At 43.0% G+C, this 23168-nt stretch overlaps 1 protein-coding gene across 1 annotated transcript in view; it reads right to left on the bottom strand.

Moving 5' to 3' along the window:
• The window catches only part of PPM1H (protein phosphatase, Mg2+/Mn2+ dependent 1H), a 143452-nt gene that overhangs the window by 20439 nt on the left and 99845 nt on the right, over positions 1-23168 (bottom strand). The window contains exons 6-7 of the mRNA XM_032999808.2: positions 16125-16243; positions 167-230 (exon numbers count right to left, since the gene is read on the bottom strand). Of these exons, the coding sequence (XP_032855699.2) occupies positions 167-230; positions 16125-16243 (183 nt within the window). The remainder of the gene's footprint in view (positions 1-166; positions 231-16124; positions 16244-23168) is intronic.

Raw genomic sequence — 23168 nt, 5'->3', positions numbered from 1 at the left:
GACATGAGACTGATTTATGACAGAATCAAGATATTCTTTCAAGCTGTCAAAACGATAAAATAAAGAGATACTGAGTGGAAAACAGTGGACTGCCACAGGCTAAACTGAGTGGTAAACAGCACAGAATTCCTTCTTCCTTTGGTTTGAGAAAAACAAACATGCCCACCTTCTTGCCTTCTCCGTATATAAGGGGAAACTTCAAGTCATCTTCCTCAATGGTTTTGTATGCCCTGTGGGTGAGGACAAACAACATTTATAAAGCTTGCACTCAGTTAGTGACCCAGTGCCCTGAAACAAGCAGCTGTGATTTAAACAACAACAAAAAAAATAATTATTTTTCCTAGGGATTCTGTCTTTGAACAAAGATGTAAATTTCTTTTTCTGTGTAAAGATTTTCCCTAAAGAATTATCCATTTCACCAAAAGGAGAAGTGAACACAAGGAAATATCTAACAAGCCAAGCTGCTCCTATGGCTTGCAAGGAAAAAGAGGTGGACTAGAATAATATCCTAATTGGGTAAGATATTGTTGGCTATGGCAGTAGCTACACCATAACACAGTGTCAAAAAAAACCCCAAACCCCAACCAAACAAAAAGACCACCCCAAACCCATCAAGCAGCTAACCAATGACTAGATTCACACTGCTAACATGAAATGGTGAGCAATGACAGGACACGTACACAGTCAAAGTGTGAAACAGCTCTCTGATCCTGTTCTCACCTTCCAGGACTGCTTAAACCAAGACAAGCTTCACATGCTGAAGACTCTTAGAAGGATATTTAGTGCTCATTTGACCTTGACTGGGACAGCCAAGGATGCCAGAGTTTACATTTCACAGCAGCTTTCCCATGGCCAAGAGAAGGAAATGCTCATATTATGATTGTTTACCACCTGCCTGTGTACTCTACCTTTTACACATTCCAGCTGTTGACACTGATGAGGTGAGAAGGTGAACAATTTTGCCGGTGGGAAATCAAATAAAATAAAAAATTAAAAAATAGACAGTTGTCATTCTCATAACCTGTAGAGTCCTGTGGTTTGTATAACACATGCTCGAGTTAAGGTGCTGGGAAGCCCCTTCAGTTAAAGTGTGTTGCCCCAGAGGGACACCTTCTCTTTACACCACAAAACTGTCCCTCCCCAGCCTTTCCCTGCGTGTTGTCCTTCCCTCACAGTCCAACCCTGCCCAAAGCCATTGGGGTGATGCCAAAATCATCCTCTGAATGCATGACTCGGCGCTCCCCATGGAAGTGGAAGGGAGAAGCAGGAGGAGGGACTGCGCCGCAGCAGGTCCCCTGCAAGCCCTTGCTGCGTGGCTCTCCAGCCAGGCTGGCTGCTTGAGCTGTGGGGACTCGCATTCGATCAGGTTTAAGCAATGTTAAGTCTGTCACACAAACCAGCAGGAAATTAAAAATGAAGGGTGAAATCCTACATTGTAATCCAACTGCCCCCTGCTTCACCATAATACGGCATGGACCTGGGACCAATGAATGGTGCTGTGTTACCCAGCTATACACGCTGCATCACATAGGCAAGACTCTGACTTAAAGATAGTAGTATAGACATCTAAGCCCCACCTTTACATTTCCCAGTAATCACAGGTAAGGCCCATATTCAGTTTTGGGGATGAGGCGAGGGGGAAGAAAAAAGAAAATGCCCAGAAGAAACAGTAGGAGAGGACTCTACTCCTATACTACAAAACATTACTACATGTAAAATCCCCAAACGTAACCAGGTGAAGTTTTCAATACAGTGGGTGCATCATGGGAGACCACGTAGTCAAGAATATCTTGGGTATATAACCACAATAGTTGGGCATCACTAAGAAACAATATAATGAAGGCATTTAAATGGCATTTTGTACTGCAGAGGACAAATGAATTAGCTCTTAAACCAAACAAAAAGGCAGAAATCACTAGAAGTAGCCAGCATGATAATACTTCCCTGATGTTTAAATCCTGGAATAGCATTTTGTTGGGAAGGATGAGTCAGTCATGGACTTTGCCCTTGTTCCTTCCTTTATTTCCAACAGGGAATAACTAATATCTCTGCTTCACTCACCAACTTGGATATCCTGGTTTGAATATGGAGGAAGAATTTTACCATCGCTGACTCCTCATAAACACGTCCAAAAGCTTCCAGCTGGACCTACAGTGCTGGGAGCCCTGGTGACACGTCCTTGAGCAGAAGTCTGAACACTCTCCTATTCCTTGCATAGGCCCAGTTGTGCTCTGACACCAAGAAAAAGGACTCTGCTGAGTCCATGCTGGGCATCAGAGTCAAGTGACTAAACAAACCACAAGCCTGTCAAGACAACCACTCCTACTGGATTTTCAAGTTGTTGTACATATTTGTTACTAATAGCAAACAAGACTAAGTTATGAATCATAGAACACTTCCAGGGAGGGGACATCTACAGCTTCTCTGGAAAACGTGTTCCAGCATCTCACCACGCTCACAGTAAAGAATTTCTTCCTTAATCTAAATCTACCCTTTCAGTTTAAAACCGTTACCCCTTGTCCTATCACTACACTCCCTGATAAATAGTCCCTCCCCCATCTTTCCTATAGGCCCCTGTTAAGTACTTGAGGGCTGCTATAAGGTCTCCACGAAGCCTTTTCTTCTCTAGGCTGAACAATCCCAATCCTCTCACCCTGTTCTCATAAGGGAGGTGCTCCAGCCCCCTGATCATCTTCATGGCCTCCTCTGGACTCACTCCAATAGGTCTGTATGCTTCTTATGTTGGGGGCTCCAGAGCTGGACACAGCACTGCAGGTAGAGTCTTATAAGATCAGAGTAGAAGGGGAGATTCACATCTCTTGACCTGCTGGCCACACTTCTCTTGATGCAGCCTAGGATACTGTTGACTTTCTGGGCTGTGAGTGCACATTGCTGGCTCATATTTAGTTTTCCATTCACTAATAGCCCCAAATCCTCCTTCTTCGGGTGCAGCCAGTCCACTGTTTGCCCAGCCTGTATTTGTACTTGGGATTGCCTCAACCCATGTGCAGGACCTCGCACTTGGCCTTGTTGAACTTCATGAGGTTTGCACGGGCCCACCTCTCCAGCCTGTCAAGGTCCCTCTGGATGCATCCCTTCCCTCCAGTGTGTCAAATGCACCACCTGGCTTGGAGCTGTCAGCAAACTTGCTGAGGGCGTACTCAATCCCACTGTCCATGTTGCCAACAAAGACGTTAAACAGCACTGGTCCCAGTACTGATCCCTGAGGAACACCACTTGTCACTGCTCTCCACTCTGACATCATACTGTTGACTGCAACTCCTCAAGTGCGACCATCAGCCAATTCCTTATCCACTAAGTGGCCCATCCATCAAATCCATGTCTCTCCAATTTAGAGACAAGGGTGTCACGTGGAACACTGTCGTAAGCTTTGCACAAGTCCAGGTAGATGACGTTAGTTATCTCTTCTCTTCCCTTATTCATCAGTGCTGTAACCCCATGGTAGAAGACCACCAAATTTGTCAGGCATGATTTGTCCTTGTTGAAGCCATGTTGGCTGTCACCAATCACCTCCTTACTGTTCATGTACCCTAGCATAATTTCCAGGAGGATCTGCTCCATGATCTTGCCAGGCACAGAGGTCTGTAGAGTTCTCCAGGTCCTCTTTTTTACCTCTTTTTAAAAATGGGTGTTATGTTTCCCCTTTTCCAGTCAGTGGGAACTTTGCCAGACTGCCATGTCTTCTCAAATATGATGGACAGTGGCTTAGCCACTTCATCCACCATTTCCCTCAGCATTCATGGATGCATCTCATCAGGTCCCATGGACTTGTGCACCTTCAGGTTCCTTAGATGGTCTCAAACCTGATCTCCTACAGTGGGCAGTTCTTCATTCTCTCAGTACCCATCTCTGCCTTCTGTGACTTGGGTGGTGTGGCTGGAGTACTTGCTGGTGAAGGACTGCGGCAAAAAAGTTGTTAAGTACCTCAGCCTTCTGGGTAACCAAGTTTCCTGTTTCCTTCCAGAGAGGGACCACATTTTTCCTAGTCCTCCTTTTACCATTGATGCACCAATAGAAGCTTTTCTTCTTGCCCTGGCCAGATTTAATTCTGTCAGGGGCTTGGTCTTCCCAACCTGATCCCTGGATACTCAGACAGTTTCTCTTCCTCCCAGTCTACCTGTCCTTGCTTCCAGAGTCTGTAGCCTTCCTTTTTGTGTTTGAGCTTGCCCAGGAGTTCCTTGTTCATCCATGCAGGCCTCGTGGTGTTCTTACCTGATGTCCTCTTTGTCAGGATGCATCACTCCTAAGCTTGAAGGATGCAATCCTTGAACATTAACCAGCTTTCTTAGGCCCTTCTTTCATTCAGGGCTTTATCCTATGCTACTCTGCCAAGCAGATTCCTGAAGAGGCCAAAGTCTGCTCTCCTGAAGTCCAGGGTAGCAAGCTTGCTGTGTGCCTTCTTTTCTGCCCTGAGGATCTTGAATTCCACCATTTCATGGTCACTGCAGCCAAGGCTGCCCTTGAGCTTCACATTTCCCACCAGCCCCTCCTTGTTGGTGAGAACAAGTTCCAGCACAGCACTTCTCCTCGTTGGCTCTCTATTACTTGAAGGAAGTTATCATCAATGCATTCCAAGAACATCCTGGATTGCTTGTGCCCTGCTGTACTGTCCCTCCAGCAGATACTGGGGTGGTTAAAGTCCCCCATGAGGACTGGGGCTTGTGAACGTGAGGCTGCTCCTATCTGTCTACAGAGGGCCTCACCTGCTCGGTCTTCCTGGTCAGGTGGCCTGTAGCAGACCCCCACTGTAATGTCTCCTGTCCCTTCCTTCCCTTTAATCCTGACCCATAAGCTTTCTGTTGGCTCCTCATCCACCCCCATGCACTCCAGCTGGTCACTGACATAGAGGGCGACACCCCCTCCTCATCTCCCCTGCCTAAAGAGCCTGTATCCTTTCATTCCAACCCTCCAGTCATAGAAGTCATCCCACCACATTTCCGTGATTGTTGGGTCAAGCTGATGCGACTTAACTATTTGCAACCCCCTTTTCAAATGAAAAAACAAATCCACTCTTTACCTACAAACTGTATTACCCGGAAGATAACTACTAATTTTTCAGACCGAAGACCTCACTTTACACTGTCCTGTAAGTAGCCAAAAACGGGCCAAGTTTTCTTCCCTCTCTCCCCTCCTTCTTTATATCCTACTTCACAGAACCTCACACTGACTGCATTTTAGGAAGAAAGGGAAAAAAAAAAAAAAAAAAGAGGTGAAAGAGGCATAATTTTGGATGGTGTCCTTCAAAAGAAAGGTCCTCACTGCTGAGTCCAGCATCTTTTATGTAACCACCATAAAGACCATCATCCCTAGGGCCTTCAGCTGTGACACAACGGTGTAATGATGTTGGAAGAGGCCTTGTTGCAAGGGTTGAAGGTAACTTGTTTCATCAGCAGATTAGGAAGGGCAGCTGGCTAGCCTATGACCTCCTGAAGCTATGCGACTACGTGAGGGAGACTCAGAGGGCCAAAGTGATTTGTTTTGTGGTTTCTCACAGCAAATCACCTCTTGGGCTCAGAACTTGGGTGTCAAGACTCATCTCAAACATGCTTTTTCTGTTGACGTTGCTATTGCCTGAAAAATTATCAGTGCTTGAAAAACAATGCTCAGAGCTGCAACTGCAGTAGTGGAGCTGGCACAGACACGCTGAAAAGCAACCTGAGTCACTCTAGAGAAGTACCTACATCCTGCATTACTAGTGAAACAGAATTAATAATATATGAGTATGTGGTTTGCTGCAAGAGAAGGATGAAGGACAGCTTTTCAGCTAGCAGCTCAGCAACTGCACTGGGGAGAAGGAAGCAGGCTATGAAGTTCATTTTGATTTATGCCCCATGAAACCTCTTGTACTTTGTACGTGTGTTTATTTCACACAGGCTACAATCTTCTGGACTATTTCACTTGATTTTATGTAATAAAGTTGCATTTATACCTTCATGTGCTGTTTAAAGTGTGCTGTGTATAAAGATATAATATGGCAGTAGGTATATCAAATACAGAGAACCTGAGGGGGTTGCTTGGCTTATTTAGTGCCAACATGGCCTTATTCAGCCACCTACATAATTCAGCCTAGCTCACTGTTTTAACAAACACACAGAGGGCTGCAACCCTCCACTCTCCCCATCTCCCTCATCTGCATCCCAGGAGGTCTTAGTGGCCATCAGGGCACAAGATGACAGGTTATAAAGACAAGGCTAAGCTATTGCTTGCTGCTCCAAATAAGCCTAAATCCTGTCAAGTGCTTCTGCCACGTAAACCTCTGTTTTTCCAAATGGAAAAACAGGGGGGTGGAGGAGGGGAGTAGAAAAGGCAAGCTTGTGCCCAGCTAGATCTAGCTGCACTTTTTTTTCTGTTTCAGTTAACTTCGTTTCTTCTTTTCATTTCAAAAGAATTATGAAATGCTACTGCTGTCCAAAAATACTGAACTAGGGCTTGACATATGTACCACCCACAAAGTTACATTTGGACTCAGGATCAACATTTCGGAAAACCGGGCCAAATCGCACCAAGAGCCAAAGAGATGTCAGAATGAAAGAACTAGGACTGACATGATGTTACTCATAAGTTAACTGGAATCTGCTCTAAATACACGGCAAAAAGAATAACCAGAAGCTGCTAAATGCACACCACAATCTACAGAAGAAGTTTCCTTCAGTGTTGAGGTCATTAGCAGTACTTTAGGCCTCTTTAAAAGATTATCAAAGTTACTTGCATATTGTTGGGTCAAAATTTGAAAAACTGGTCAGTTCTCAAATATAGATTTCAGAGCCAAAATCCTAGATAATTTCTTACATGTGTTATGCATTCTCCTGCCATGTAATTTGTTCTCAAAATCAGCCTTCTGAGAGCACAAATTAACGTAACAGTAGAAGTTGTTGATGACCAAAACCAAAATCCACACTATATTTTCTTTTGTAGCAAACTGTGCAAGGTTACTGGTCGTGAAAAAGTATTGCGTTGGCATCCCCAGGCACAACAGATGGTGGCCAAAACACAATCTACCCTGACCTGGAAGACTCAGTTCTGTGAACAACGGGGGAACCCAGACTCTGTGCTCTGCTTTTCCATAGCACTTGGCTTTAGAAAGTTTGCCCATATTTCACATCTCTGATAGTGACACCTGATAGTAAACTACCAATTAAACTTGAGGCAGAGCAATTAAAAAAAAAAAAATATCACCATCAAAGGACTTTAGCTTGAAACACAGAGCAAAATCCACTTGTGGCACGTAAGCAAGAAAAAGCACTACAGCTTCAGAAATGCCTTAGTTCATACTGAGTACAAGGATGAAGGCTCTCCTTTGAGACAGGTTTGTGGATTCAGTGTATTTCTAGCACTGCTTTGCTACCACTCTAAAAAAAAACCCCAACCGAGCATCATCCCCAAACACTCTCCAACACCCAAAACCCACCCCCCAACAAAACTACCCAAGCTAACTAAACAACCTCCCTTCCCCCAAGATCAACATCCTTTGGTCATACCAACAGAAAAACAGATTTTAATCCCTGAGCAACACAAAATTTGGTAAAAACTGTTTTTTATTTTTTTCTCTCTTCCCACACAAGTATATCAGTGGACTGGAGTGAACTCTTTGGATAACAGAGCTTAAATCACCAACCCAAAAGGAACTGTTTATCTGTACTGTCTGTTGAACTGCAGGCATCAAATCAGTATAAGTCTGTGCTTACTACCACGAAGAAAAGATGTGTATTGCAGGTAGGGCACAGAGCCACTGAAAATTATACAATTTATGTCTCGATCCAGCCATAATTTTCTAAAAATGTCCTCACACATATGTGCTTCTGCAGAGTCAGGATCTCTAAATGCAGACCAGACTGCCTGATACTAAGTACCCTCTAGATAGGTTAGCTTTAATGTTCCAGTGCCTCAGTATCTTTCCCCTATTACTCATCTGACATATAGTTTAATGAGGCAAAACTACAATAAACATAGATAATAAAAGCACACAAACTATAGTAATGTTTGTTAAGAGAAAAGATGATAGCAAACCCAAATCAATTAAAGACAACTGATGCATGTGCACAAAACAGTTTTTAGGGAAAGATATACTCTAAACCAAAATACTCTCATAGGGTTTCTTCCAGGTGAAGAGGAAAACATACTAGTTTTAAAACACTTGTTTTTCCCCCAAAAATTCAGAAACTCCTTCTTCTGAACCTGAAGCTGTATAATGCTTCATTTTGCAAATCCCAGTTCTGCCTACCCATCTACAAATAACATTAAAAAACTGAAGTTTCTCAGCATGACTCATATACAAATATGATCTCTGGCTTGGTCAAATTAGACTGGTATGTGAACTCTGGACCTCCAGGGACCTTTCACTGTCATGTACAGTCCTAAGACAGAGTCTGGGCTTTGGAAAGGATATATCCCCCAGCACTATGTACTCATGTGGAAGCAAAACAAACTCTATCCATCTCGGCCAGCCCATTTTAAAGATTTGAGAACCAGCATCTTCTCTCAGGCACTTCCTGAAGTGCGGCAGATTTTTCAGTCCACTCATCACTAATGAATTAAAATAAAGGGGTGGAAGAAAAGTTGGGGAAAGGGTGGCCAAGGATCTAGAGAGGTCTTTGCTCAAAAAAAGGGACAAATCGGGGAAAAAAACAACCAACCAACCAAACAAAACTGAGGGTACTTATAGGCACTCTCCCTTGCTGCTTCTGTGCTCAGGAGGTTGAGAGTCACAGGGCAAGTGTACTGTGGGCACTTTTTTTTACTGCTTGTGACCAGTTGAGCTTCCACTACCGAGTGACAGAAACTGTGTGCAGATACTGCAGTGAATACATGTTCTGCAACAGACTCACCAGGCCAAGTCTTTTTTTTCCCTAGCAAATTTTTTGTCTTGAGTGCTTCTTAAAATTTAGTTCATCTCTTCTACTTTTAAAAGACAAACAGGAAGGTTTGTCAGCAATTTGCTCTGGAGACAGAGGGGTAAGGGAAGTGGGTTGTTAACACCCTATGAGCCTACAGCACTGTGATGGACAGAAAAACTGTTCGTAAATTCACATTTTGCTGTACTTCTTGTTAAAAGGATGTGGTGAGGCAGATGGAAGAAAGACTGCATGTTAACCTCACAGTGCCTGCTCCACACTTGCTAGCCGAGATCCTCTGGAAGGAAAGGACATTGCTGTTAAGGAGAAATCACGAAGCAAACTCTTCTGGGAAAGATCACTGTAGCATAGGATGGGGCAGGCAGTGAGACACAGCAAGCAGAGACCTGACCATCCCATGGCAGTGCTGGAAACTCTGAAGAGGAGCAAGGGGCCTCCTCTCAGCCAGAAGCAGAGACATAAGTCAATCCTGGGTAGCAGTAGAAAGAGGATTTCCTTGGGACCCAGATGAGGTTATGTCAAATTTGTGCAGCTGGGGAAGCCAGAAAGCAAGAGCTGGGGAAGAGACTTCACCTTACCAGGAAAAAGAGTTGGTTTTGCTTGGATTTTCAGACTGAAGATTACCTCATTTCAGTTTAGCTTCTTTCTGATAAAACAGACCGGGAGCTTTTTGTTTGCCCTTGCATATGCAGCACCTGATCCTGTGCCAAGGTAAAGCCTGAGCAGAGATACACAGCCATGTAGGGACAGGCCTTAGACACACTGCTTCCAGAAGGAGATGCTCCTGAAGGACGTGACTCAGACCAACTTCATTCTTGTTGTGCTCACTTGGCCCCGGAGAGGCCATTTACAAAGAGCTTTACCCCAGACTTAAGTTTTCTCTTTTGTTGCAGCACTATTACTTTCTCGTTTCTGCTTTCTCTGCCCCGAAGACACTGGCTCAGCTCCTGTGGCATGTGTGCACTTGGGGAAAACAGAGCCATTCGTCACTGTCAGGAGACGTGCTGTACCCAGCAGGTCAGCTCTCACCTCCCGCTGCTCCTGCAGCGAGGGCTGCAAATCTTGAAAAGATGCATAACATGCACATTGCAAACAGCCATTCATCATCGCAGAGCTGTGCCCCAGACACCCAGGCACAACCCAGCAAGCTGCTCCGGTTGCGTGCACCGAAGAGGCAGGTCCCATCCCACTCCTGGCTACCTCACAATGAGAGGCACGAGCAAAGGCACAGAAAGCAAGGCAAGTGGCCATGGATTATGGTTTCTGCTGCAAAAATTATATCCTATCTTTCTTTTCTCCAGAAAGGCCCAGTGCTGCAAAGGTGGCCCATAATCATTAAATTATGAAAATGTAAGTTGCTGGGAGGAAATTAATACCAGGCATGACTGGGGAAAAGGCTGCTTTCTTGTGAAGTAATTATGAAATTAAAATTTGATCTCTCCCTGGCGATTGTACAAAGGATACGGCTGAGGTCTCGAACAATACAGCCAGGATTTCAACAGAAGAAGCACAGAAGGTTTCACTAGACAAAAAAGCTCAGTTAAAAAAAAGGGGGGGTGGGGTGGGAAGAAAGGATGACTTTTTGTAAATTACATGAATTTGGCTAAAAGGCGCAATCAAGCAGGTTACGGCACAGGGTTTGCAGACTTCCAATTACTTTTTACAAGTTGGAATCAAGCTGTTAGGAAATGCAGCTTATCTGAATAAGACTAATAATGCTAAGCTAATTAGACCCACAGGCATTAGCCAGAAGATAAATTCAGGCTGAAAAGAGGGACACTGTCACTTTAAATACTGCCTTGGGATCGGTGGAAAAGCTAATGAGGAGTGTCAGTTGGGGCTGTTTTATTAGGTGGTTCTCCAGAGAATATAGCCTGAGGTTTCTGTAGCAGGGCTTCTGCACTTGATTCAATAAATCAATTTATATTAAAGGGGGGTGCAGCGCAGACACCTCCTCCATAAAGCATTTCTGTGGCATTTCTCAATCTGCTCAGGCACTCCTCGGGCAGGCTACCTGAACACGCCGCCAAACGACATCGAGCTCAGCAATAAGGAATAAGATAGTGGCTGCACTGGCAATATTTGTTCAAATCAGCTCGTGCAGTACCAAGCAAAACATGTATGTTGGCTCTCACTGGGGTATTCTGAATCCCCAATAAGTGATTAATGAGACCCTGTTTTTTGTGAGCCAGAGTCTGAACCGCAGACAGCAAGGCGGGCTGCACAATGAAAGCAAAAGGCATCCATCCCAACAAAATAAAACGGCTTGAAAAGTGAAGTTACTTTTTTAATCAGATGCTTAGAGGCTGAAAGACATTCTCTGTTGGAAAGAAAAGGGCGAGCGCCGAGCAGGCTGGCGGCTTTCCAGGCAGTGGACAATATTGACTCTAGAATAAAATGGGTTTTGCTTAGCGCTCGCCCCAGGGCACCAGCCTCCTTGCTTTGGAATAAATCACACGGGCGGGCGATTCCCTGGCACGGGCTGACCCTCGGGTGGCTAATCGTGTGCCACAGCAGCCCTTCGCCAGACACACGGACACGGAGCTGGCGAGGGCTCTGCTGCCACCGTGCCTGCAGCACCCAATTCCCCCAGTTGCTGCCGTCTGGGGCTTCAGCCCGTGACGCGTGGTGGGTACTCCACCAGCTCAGACTGTTTTTGATGGGATACAGCTCAACTCTGCATGCTCCTGAAGGGCAAGGGAAACCGTCAGTTAATCAGGTCAAAAAAATGGACTTGTTATCTGAGGCTCTCTTGTCACCCTAAAATCGAGTCAAAAAGCTAAAGCTGTGATCTGCAGACAAGCCTTTAAAGAACTCTGCTTCAATGCAAGCAGCAGAAAGGCCACTGTTTGCATTCCAAGGAGGAACAAAAAAATTAACTTTGAAACCACCAAAGCTGATGCCAGTTGTTAGTACCTTCTAGATGCTTTTGGTTAAGTGCAGCACTGTATGGCTCCTCCGGCCCCATGGGAGGCTGAGAGGGGAACCCTGGAAGGAGCCACTGTGCCAATGAGGGACACAGTGAGTCAGAAAAACAGGTTTTAGGAAGGTGTCTAGGATACAGATAGAGCGAAGTACTTAAAATTGTTCACGTGGGATTTACCTATGAGTAAAGAAAACCTGACCAACCATGTCTTAACTTTTATTTAAAAGGCGGAGACAGAGAATACTAACTCTGTGCAGTCCTTCTTTAAAGGAGCACTTATGATAAGGCTTGTTTTTTTCCCCCCATATATTTCTACCTCAGGCTACCCACACCCCTTTTTAGTGCTGGCAGCACTTTGCTTACACAGCCACCAAGTCTTCCCTGATGTTTCTGTTGCCAGGACTTGTCAAAGCCACCAGAACTACCCTCTCTCCGATAAAAGTTTAACCTCTGCAAGCCATGGGCCTGAAAAGCCCAGCCCAGAGACCCAGCTGTGAAAGACTGTCAGTAACACAGATGTCTGCCAGCAAATTACAGCTCGAGACAGCTCGGAGGCTTGTTCGGCAGGAGACACAGCTCTTAAGATGCCTTGCCAGCTACAGTACACGTTTTGCGATGGTTGCTCAACCACAACGCGCGTGAGGAGATGGTGCAGGAGGGGCAACTCACAGTCAGCTCCCACCTAAATGGGATTTATTTTAGATATATTTAATACAGTGGATCTCTCATCCCAACTGCCACTACAGAAAAAGGAGAAAGGGTGGGAGAGCCGGAGGGAGAAGGGAAAGTCTGGTTTCAAAGCAGTTACAGGCAGTCTGGACCAGTGATGCGGTACACATTGCTGGATCAGTGGTTGTCCTAATGCTGTGGGGAAACTTGGCAGCTCTGATACCACTGTGGGCTGTTGAGACAAAGCCAGTGTGGAAACTTCACATAAAAAAAAAAAAAAAAAAAAAAGGCAAAAAAAAAAAAAGGCCAAATGCATTATGACAGACCCAAAGACAATAACCTTTTGTAATGCAAACAAGCTGGGCAAGCCAAGCCATTGTTAAGAATCTGAAAAGCTCCAGAGCACAGGAGAAGGGTAAAAACAATGAAAAAAAAGAATCATACCACTTCTAATAGAAAACACAGAAAGTGCCCTGAATTTTAAAATAAACCAGTTTGTTTTCCTGAGGAAACATCAGAGCAGAGAGTTTTACACCCTCTCACCAAAGGATTCAGTAACTAAGTGTAAGAGTGGCTGTTTCTTCCTAACATCACCTGCACCTCTCTACGTGTATGTGCAAATGTCAACACAGTGAAGTCACTAACCAATAAAAGGTTCAGACAATTGATCTTCTGCATTCTAAGTGATAAAAGTTTGGCAGTGGTTTAGCGTATCAAGCTCTGGCTGGCCAGAGCTCCATCTGACATTTTCTAGAAAAGTAATATATACGCTAATTTATTCTCCATGATTGATATTGTCCTTAGAAACAAATGCAGAACAGACATGTCCTCGGTCGCTGTGTCCTGATGCATCAGTTAAATCTAGGAATTAAAAAGGGAAGAAAATTGAAGCAAAACCCCTGAAGTGGAAAATGACCACTGTAAAACACCAGCCATCTCAAACCACCACTTCCGAGGGCCCACAAAACTGGAAATATAACATTTTGTCCACAGTCTCAACCATTAAAATTGACCCAGACTTTTGGATAAATAGAAACAGATTGCTTCTCCTCTGCTTAGGAGATCACTGCACACAATTTGATAGAAAACAAGACTCTCTTGGGCAAACACCCTGCAAGAAGAAACGGATCCTTATTTAGGAGGGCTCCGGTTTAGATAAATGTATGGCAATAGAGCAATACCCTCACCATTTTATTGTCCTGAGGCAAACAAACAAGGAGTTAACTGATGCATTAGCTGTGGGATATGGAGCAGCTAAAAGATTCTGATTCTTTTATTCAGGACAAAAACATAGCCCCCATTTCCCACTTCGAGCCAGAAGTCAAAAGTAACAGCAGGGAGAGGTACCCTCATCACAGTCTCCACATGCTTTTGCTTGGCACAGGCCACCTCTTTCTGGGACAACACTAAGGTGAATTCAGAACTGAATTTTCAAGTCACAGTTTAAGTATTTATTCTGGAATAACTGCCTACAGCTAGGCATATTTGTGCTAAACTGGCAGTAATTTTTGCATTGACCATATTAGAATCTGTAACTGGATCAACATGTGTCCTATACTTCAGGAAATTCATGAAAATCAACAGGAAAATCAACTCTCTTCTCCCCCTGCCATATGCTAGCGTTAAGAGTTCTCACACCAGTAGTGAAAAACAATATATTGAATCAAATCTGCCATCCATTTAGATTTACCCAAGCTCTTCTACCTTACTCATTATTCTACATCTAAAATTTGTTTCTTCCTATTTTCCTTCTAATGCCAAACAGTATTAGCTATTCAACAACCATTTTGGATAAGGTGAAGTGCTATGCGTAGATTCACAAATGAGGTACAAACAGATATAAAGAATTATTTCTTAGTTTAATTTTTAACCATTCCAACCCTGTGTGCATCCCAACATTCTACTGGTGATTTTGACTGAAAAAATCACAGTAAGCAGACCTTCCACTGAGCTTTGTGACGTGGCTCTCAAGTTAATTTGGAACCTCCAGTGTGCACAAATAGGTTTTTTTTTTTTCTCCTCTTCACATTTTATTTGGTATTTATCAACACCAAATTTGATTACTGTGATGCCCACTCATGTAAGTCTCTTAATTCTTTGCAGTTCTTCACAGCCTCTCCTGTTCATTGGGAAAAGAGCTGTGGTGTCACCTGCCAATGCTACAACTTCAACCATTCTAACCTCATTTCCTTTCCAGACCACTAATCAACCAGGGAAACACAACACAACTCCCACGAACCTGGAGAAACCCTCACTGCCTTCCAACCATGATTAAAGATGTCTGCTCTTACCCTCTTCCCCTCCTCTCAGGAAGTTTTTGACCCATGATACCTCTGTAGCTCTCCTACAAATTAGAAGGTTTTTTTACTTTTCTTTCTTTTTTTTTTTTTTTTTATTTTTTTTTTTCCCCCAATAGCATCTCACATCTTGAAAAAAGCATTTGGAAGTCTACATGAAGCCATTATTTACTGATGCCTTCAGAGACATCCTGGAGTTTAGTAAGAAAACTCCCTTTGAAGATACTGGGAGTGTGTCTCATGATCTTCCAAATGGTTTGCTGTTTAAGTCCTCAGTTGATCCAATGTTCTCATTCTGTTCTTATTTTTTTGCTCATGCCTGTAGCCTTTTTAAAATATGAAGTCATCATTGTCAGGGTGAGACTGCATATTCTACTAGTAGCTGATGATGGACAATGATGGTTATTCCCAGATCAACATATTCTTCACAAAAACTCCAGATAATATTAAACTTAGATCATTATTCTGCCATTAAAACATCTTTATATTTATGGTCTATAAAGCATGGGACAAATCAGAAGCATGCGGAGTTGTAGATGTGTGTGAGCATCCAAATCTCCAAACCTACAACAGTTCAGGCTTTTTAACCCCCTCCATTCTTTCCCTTCCTGAAAGGACATTTGCTAAGGCTGCTAAAAAACAAACAGCATGGAAGTGAAGACCATTTGCATATATTGGGCCTTTGCCTTTACAGGTCACACACAGAGCCCACAACTGCAAGGATTAGGGCTTCTCTAAGTGAATGGGAGTCACTTGAGAAGGAGCCTCTTGAACCCACACAAAACAATGAAAACATTTAGCCAGAGACAAAAACCTCATTGTTCTCCCTGTCTTCACTTCATTAAGTCAGTGCTGTTCATTGAAGCCTTTTCATTTTAGGCTGGCTATGACTTTTATTCAGATAGGCCCGTCTCTAAAACAGTTCCTCAAGGGTTACCCAAATCAGGGGTCAGCTGCACCAGAGTATGGGAGGCAGCTCTTCCCTTCTGCAAGCATTCCTCAGCATGCAAAGGCATGATGGCCCACTGATCCAGATTCTATAGAAAGCTACTTCAAGATCGGAAAGTTGTTTAGCTTTCAGGAAGATGCCCTGGCACGTTCTCCCCTTTATGTGTTTGCTCCACTTTGAGTGCTCACATGTTAAAATGAACCAAGGTCTCAGCTCTAGAGGGAGGTCAACTTATTTAAAACATTATCTTCTAAAGGAAAAATACATCTGAAAGAAGGAAATTCCGTTCCGTTTGGTATGCAGGCATACACCTTCATGTTTGATGCAGTTTACGCTAATCAAAGATACGTGCAATGCAGGCATTGGCTGGGGAGAGGGCTGACCCCACGCTGAGAAGGACGCATTCTTACCAGCCAGTCATGTTGAAGTCACGGTAGAGCATCCTCTTTCCAACTTCCTTGCGCTGCACCCTCCGTGGAAACTCTAAATGTGTGAACTCATTTCCCAGCAAGTGGGGCTGCATGTAAGCCTGTGGGCAGAAACCAAGCCACAGATACCACACAAACATCATAAAACAAGACATCATCTATTTTTAATGAGGTAGCATTACCATCCCTTCACGTTTGTTTCCCACACACATATTTCCCCTCCTCCCCTCCTTTTTAAACAAGGAAGATTATGAGCTCTGTTTCAGCAAACAACGTGCACATACACCAGTTCTGACACTGCCCATTGTCCAGCAGCAGCCTTACAGGGAGCAATACGCCTGCCCTCAAAATCCTTCAACACTACTCCCCGCTCCTCAGTATTTGGGATCTCTATGCCTCATCCACTGACTCCAAAGGAGTCCACAGCACTCTGTAAAACTGAACACATCTCCTTTTGTCAGTGGCCTGAGAGAAGGGAATGATCAAAGGAGAAAGCCATAGAGCAAGCAGCAACTTGGGAGGGATGCGTGTGGAGTGAAGCTCAAGCTTTTTGACTCCCAGTTCATCTGTCACACACACAGCCCAATATTACCACCACACTTTAATTGTCACTGCCTCAAGAAAAATGTCCCCTTTTACCCCATCACATGCAACACTGCAAATAAACACAAGTTGCAGAGCACTATTATTTTCTTGTCTTCTAAAAACTACTTCCTTCATGCAGAATAAACTTTAAGAAAAGCAGCAGCAGTTTTGTGTCACAACCGCAACTAATGGTGTTAACATTCGAATGCTGCTCCTGTCCTTTCTGCTGTGCTACTCTGTAGATGTTGGGAGGCCTTTTCACCAGTCGTGTCCAAGACTCACGTCTTCCAGAGCTGACTGTACTCAAGAGCATCACAAGGCTCTTTGTCCACTGCACAATTTTTTGGTTTGGATTTATACAGAGATCACCTGACATGATAGGTCAATCCGAAACACACTCTATTTCTTCTTTCCAAAATAAACCTCACTCGTTTTTCTTTAATATTTGCATTATCAAGCCATTCTCCCTCCCTCCCTCCCTCAAGCCACACTGTGAGCAAGCTCTTCTGAAGACACAGTCAAATTGGCTAGGGAACTGAAGAGTTGCGTTTCTTAACCTTTCTGCAGATAACTCTTTTTCCTTATCCAGCCAGTTAAGGCAATGAAGTCTGCCTTATCTCCAGCAGCAGCTACCATCAGGGCAGACCAAATGAGCTGGCTTTAGTTTGTGGGTTTGTCATAAATCTAGCGCTCATCAAAGGTGAGCGGCAGGAAGCAGTGGAATCCCTTATTGATCTACCTGGCAGCTATCATGCAGATAGTTCACAATAAAATATTTTCTGCATTTAAGGGCCAAGCCTGCTCCCATTCAATTTAATAGGAGTAGGATCAGGCTCAGCCCATTATAGCGCTAACCTTTCATCAGCTTGTCCCCATTCCCATCACCAGATATCCTTCCAGAAAACACCTTGAGCTTGGCTGAAATGGGGCTGAGGGAGATTGCTGTGTGTAGCCAACAAGATTGGATTCTGCTTTCAAAAGGAGGCTTTCAAGCACGCAAGTGTGATCTTGACATTGTGATCCCTTCCTGGAACAGGAGCTCCATCAAATTTTCTCTCCGTGTACAGTTAAGAGAATTACTTCTTTTTTTTTTTTTTTTCCCTGCAGTCAGCCAAGGTCCCCTCCTCCACTCAAATACTGTTTTCAAGGACCCTCTAATTGGATCACTGTTCCTCATTACAGAAATGGTTGAGAAGCACTAGTGGCTTTTGAGAGGTCTAGCAGTATTAGTCCAGATGAGGCTTTTCATACTTCCAGAACTCTGGATTCTTTATTTAAAAGTACATGTAAACTTTTAGGTTTTATTTATTTTTCATCCAGAAAAGATGGAGCATTCCTAACGATTTATTTGATGTATTGCTACACAATGACAGTAGAGCTGGACTTTTTTGGTATTTTTTAATTCTTTCTAGTCTATGATACTGTATACAATCAAGTCAGTCTGCTTTGAAAGTGCAATTCAGTTCACTTTTAAAAATGCACAGCCTATCTTGATTAAATCATTACAAACCACTTCTAGCTAAAGACTACTGTCGTCTGCCTACAAACCAAGAAGCCTTATTTAAAGCAAAAAACTCTCATAACTGACATAAAAATGAAGTTATTTAACCTTCAGGTTATGAGATTCCTTATTAGGCTGAATCACAAGTCCAAAAGAAAAAAAAAGTTACAGGCTTTTAGCATTTTTCCCTTTGAAAACATGAATTTCCTACATTGTAAAGGTAAAGCGATTGGGAGAGACTGCATTTCATAAAGATTTACTCAGATGGAAAGTCTGAGGTCACAAGTGAAATAAGATTAATAAAGCTGGCAGAGTTACCAGTGGACTGCTAATGTTTAAATAAGATTTCTCTTCCACAGCCAAGCCTTGATGCTTGATTTACAATCCAGCAATCTTAACTTGATTCTCATATTTTTGGCATCAGTAGAACAGAGGGAAAAGAGCAATTTGGAAGATCCTGTTGCATGTGAGCTGAATTCTTATGTGAAGAAATGGGGATTCTTGTTGGGATTTTTTTTTTTTAATTTTGTATATTTTTTACACTTTTCTTTTTAACAGTTATTTTTGACACTCTACTTGTAATTCTACAGAGAGAAGAATGTTCTACTATAAAACTCAGCTGCAACTTCCAGTTGGGCTTGTTGAGAATTGTTCTCTATTTACTACAAGACAGGACTCTTCTTCCTCTCCACCCTAACCAAACCGTGCTGGGCAGCATAACCAGAAAATAAATAAAAAGCAACGCTTCAAGAATCTACAGATCTTTCAAGTAGATATACAAGCAGACATCGGGAAATCCCCTCAAGTGATCGAAAGAGAAATAAAAACTGTAAGTGAACTGACTACCAGAATTTCATCTGTGGTGAGGCACCATATTTTCCATTTTTTCCATTTGTTTAGTCTCAATTTGCAAGAACCTCTGATCAGAAACACCATTCAGAGAACTTAAAATTTAATAAAAAGAGTGACTATCAAACACTTTCTACATCCTTATGAGATGTGGTTTGTTCAGACAACATTGTTATTCTGTGTTATGGAACTAATATATTTTTCATCATATTTCTTTCAGAAGCTATTACATTTTTTTGGCATAAATTTGGTATACTCTGCATCATGTGGTTTTGGTACTCTGCCATTTTATGGGGTATGTTGTGGATGGATATACTACATTCAACATTAGTTGTTTAAAATGAAGTCCACTCATGTTTCTTTCAAAAGGCCGTTTACTTCCTGCTGTGTTTCCTGGTGATCAGCAAAGCAAACATGAAATTAAGATAAACACAGACTTACACACTAGTGTGACAATTAAGCTGCAGGGAACACTGCATGTATCTTATTGTACCTCGATAAAGCCTGCTCATGCCTTTTTCAGCTCCTCCAGTGAGCACGGCTCAGGGACATCACCGGCACTGGCAGTTTCACCGTATTTTGTGCTATTTTCAAAATTGCTGTTTTCCCCTACGTCAACTATATCTTAAAACTTTATCTTTTCATATTGTGCCATTTTCTCCAATGGGATATTCTAGTATATGGGACAATCGCTCACAGCAGCATGTACAGCACAAGGCATCCAGAGGTTTTGCAAATTACTCAGCCATTATCGTATGGACATGTTTAAGCCTCCCTTTTACCACAGCATTGTGCAATATCAGATGGCCAAAGCAATCCTATGCTGGATGTTACAGGGAACCACAAATTGTATGAGAATTAAGGTGTATCTGACTTGTAACTGAAGCACTGAACTGACATTTAGGAGATTTACGTTCATTCCTCTTTATGCCTGGGTTCTCCAAGCATCCTTCAGCATGTAAGTATCACTTAATCCTCACCCGAACAATGAAATAAGAATAGGTCCTCTTTGAACGCATGCCTGTCCAGGCTCATGAAACTTTGAGTGGTGCCAAACACAAAGAGCATCCACAGCTCACTGCTACTGATAGCTACCCAGTCTCTACGAGCAGTAAAACCTGCCCTGGTAGCAGGACTGCGCCATCTTTGCTCTGAGCTGTGAACTTTTGGGGCACCACCGAGCTACACACGTGGTCAGAGTACGCAGGAACACCACTGACCTCACAGGACATCTACGAAGTGCAGCTTTCATAACTAATTGAAGTACACCCATCTGCAGTACACTCATTCATCATTCATTTTGAACGTGTTTTCCAAGGGAATAAGTAACAAAATCTATGCCATTTACTGTTGCAATTTAGACTATCATGACTGAAATGAATAGTCTCCTCAGAATATGAAAGGAAAATTGCCTCTGGCAGCTGTCTGCACAACTGCCGAATGTACCAGAGCAGTTCCCAGTCGATACTGGATTTTGTTTTCCCTCATGATACAGTAATATGGGAAGCCAGGGCTGTCCTTGAGTAGGTACTGTGTGGAGCTCTCCTGCCACAGCGCTAAAAATAAAGGCACAAAAATTCAAAACAAAAGGAGCCTTGTGAACATCCACCAGTGGAAGGGAAGCACTGATCCTCTACAGAAGCCAAAGGACCAAGGGAATACTGGTGCTAGGTTTTCATGCCTTACATCTGTAGAAGCTCTCTCTGACTGAGGGACTGACTGTCTTCTGCGATACAGTCACAAGTCCCCTGAGAAAGAAGTCTGCCTCTGCCATACAGCCTGCCTGAAATCCCTAGCTGTATGTTGTCCTCCCGCTGCAAAACAATGGGGTGCATGTGGAGACAGAGGGACAACCATGCCCAGAACTGCTCAAAAGTCAGAATGACTGGGTAGACAACCTGGTCTTTTGAGGTTGCCATGCCAGAGGCCTATGCTCAGGGCCGTTCTTGGATACGTGGCAATAAACCTGCATTAAAATGGGAGCTGGACAAGGAAAACACTTGTTTTCCCCTCCTCTCAGTTACTCAACCAGTAGTAGCTGAAGCACAGTTTTGTCTAAGACTAGGCTGGAAAACTTCGTATAGAGATGCTCACATGGACTGAACAACTCATTATCCCACAGATTTCTTTACACATGGAAATTAGGTCCCAGAAAGGAGGAAAGTCCCACGTGGCCAAAACGATCAATAGGCACTAAAGGCAGAGGAAAGCTCCTTGGCCCTGACTGTGCTAACAGTGTCTACTGCACAGGGAACCAATGCTCAGTGGCCTGCAGGCTGTAAATCCATAACCTTCCTTTGCCTGGGCAGTAACATCCCCATATGAAATGGTATCTCCACATTTCTGAAGTCAAATATTAATGCTAAAATGATTAAGTGATTTTCTTCCTATTGTGCAGGAAGAACAGTGCAACACGTTTGAAACAAAGAAACTCAGCTTTAACTACAAATAAGAAAATAACTCTAAAGTAAGTAACTTTCAGATAAGAACATCAGAAGAGAGATGTTGATGGTGGAATAGACTGATAGCAGAACCTGGGGACAGCCAAAGTGAGTATTTGGGATCTAATCAGAAAGACAGATGCAACCATTGGAGTGTAATGTTTAAGCCAACCTTGTAAGAAATTTGAGGTAATATTTTTCTCTTTTTTAAAACACTATAGTAAAAATGTTACTTATGGAATGCTATGTTTGAAATTATCTCTAATTTTGTTTCATGCTCTTACTGTCTTGTATGTATTTTCTTTGAATATGATATCCACAGCCCTGGCATATTTGTTACATATAGAATTAAATTAAACAAACAAAGGTAAAGAAATTTTCCAAAGGAAACAGGAGAAATGTCTTTCAGATCAGCTGCTGTTTTCAAATATAAGCCAGAAAGGACATCAAAAGAGAAAAAATTCCCTTGTAGGCAATGCTTTATCTCGTATTTCCTACAGAAGTAGCAGACTCCCTAGATACTAAAGATACCTTTTATTTTAAAGGCAAACAAATTACTTTAAATGTAACTGAACTGTAAATATTTATTAGGCCTCTTTTCCATTTGGTTCTCTGAATATGAATACTCCCAAAGCAGTATTTCTTCTGAAATTTTCAGCATCAAGCCACTGAACTGGACTAAAAATCAAACGTGACAATTGTGGAAACATTTGTAATTTTTCTTTAAACCCTTATACCCCCACCTTCAACTGCTGCCATTTTGCCTACTTTCAAACTACAGTGCTTGGGCCAGGCTGAAGATAAGATACACCTTAAAATCAGGGAACACCACTAGCCTTGGCCTGTCCACCTTGTGTCAGTCAAAGCTGACAGTAAGCCTGCCTTGGCCTATGCCAAGAGGAAAAAGCAGGAGATGTGAAGAAGCACAAAAGAAATTTCCTGGCCACATTAGCAATGATGTCTTGACAGCCAACCAACTTCAACTGACCAATCTGAAAAACTTAAAAAGTATTAAGATTGTTTGCAAGAAAAATAACAGCATGCATTTTGACTTACGTTTCTTGGCCAGCTTATGAGCCAACAAAACTTGATGTATAAAAAACATCCTGCATGTCCTCAGCTAGTCACCCTGTCCCAGCTTTATGGGTGCTGCTACACTAAATAAACCTAGTCTTTCTTCACCCATCCTATCTTGTAGCTGCTAATGATCACTGAGATCACCTCTAAATCAGATGCCTTTTCCATGATCGAGATACTATTGGCATACTATTAGAGAAAATTAATAAAACCCTGCAATATTCTTCACGTGCACACAAAAAGCAGTCTGTGGCATTTTATACTGTCATACAGTAAAGAGCTCCATGTCTGAGCTCTTATTATCCAACACCAGTAAGCTGCTGAAGGTCTGCATCTGAACAAGCTACACAAACACAGCCATGCTAAGTGATGGCCTTCACAGAAGAGATAAGCCTCCTTTCATTAAGATTTCCACCACCAGGTTATTCTCCACAGTTGCTGATGGCTAAAAGACAAACATGTTCAGTCACTGGTGTTCGGCAGACACATGGTCCTTCACCAAACCACAGCAACACAGTGGCGTGTGTCTGAACCTTAGATATTACCAAGCAACACTTGTCACCATCAGCACCT

This window comes from Tyto alba, unplaced genomic scaffold (genome assembly GCF_018691265.1).
Source record: "Tyto alba isolate M040663 unplaced genomic scaffold, T.alba_DEE_v4.0 Super-Scaffold_2, whole genome shotgun sequence".
NCBI lineage: Eukaryota > Metazoa > Chordata > Aves > Strigiformes > Tytonidae > Tyto > Tyto alba.
The sequence above is the reverse complement of the archived record's forward strand: the minus strand, read 5'-3'. Positions and strand labels throughout refer to the sequence as shown.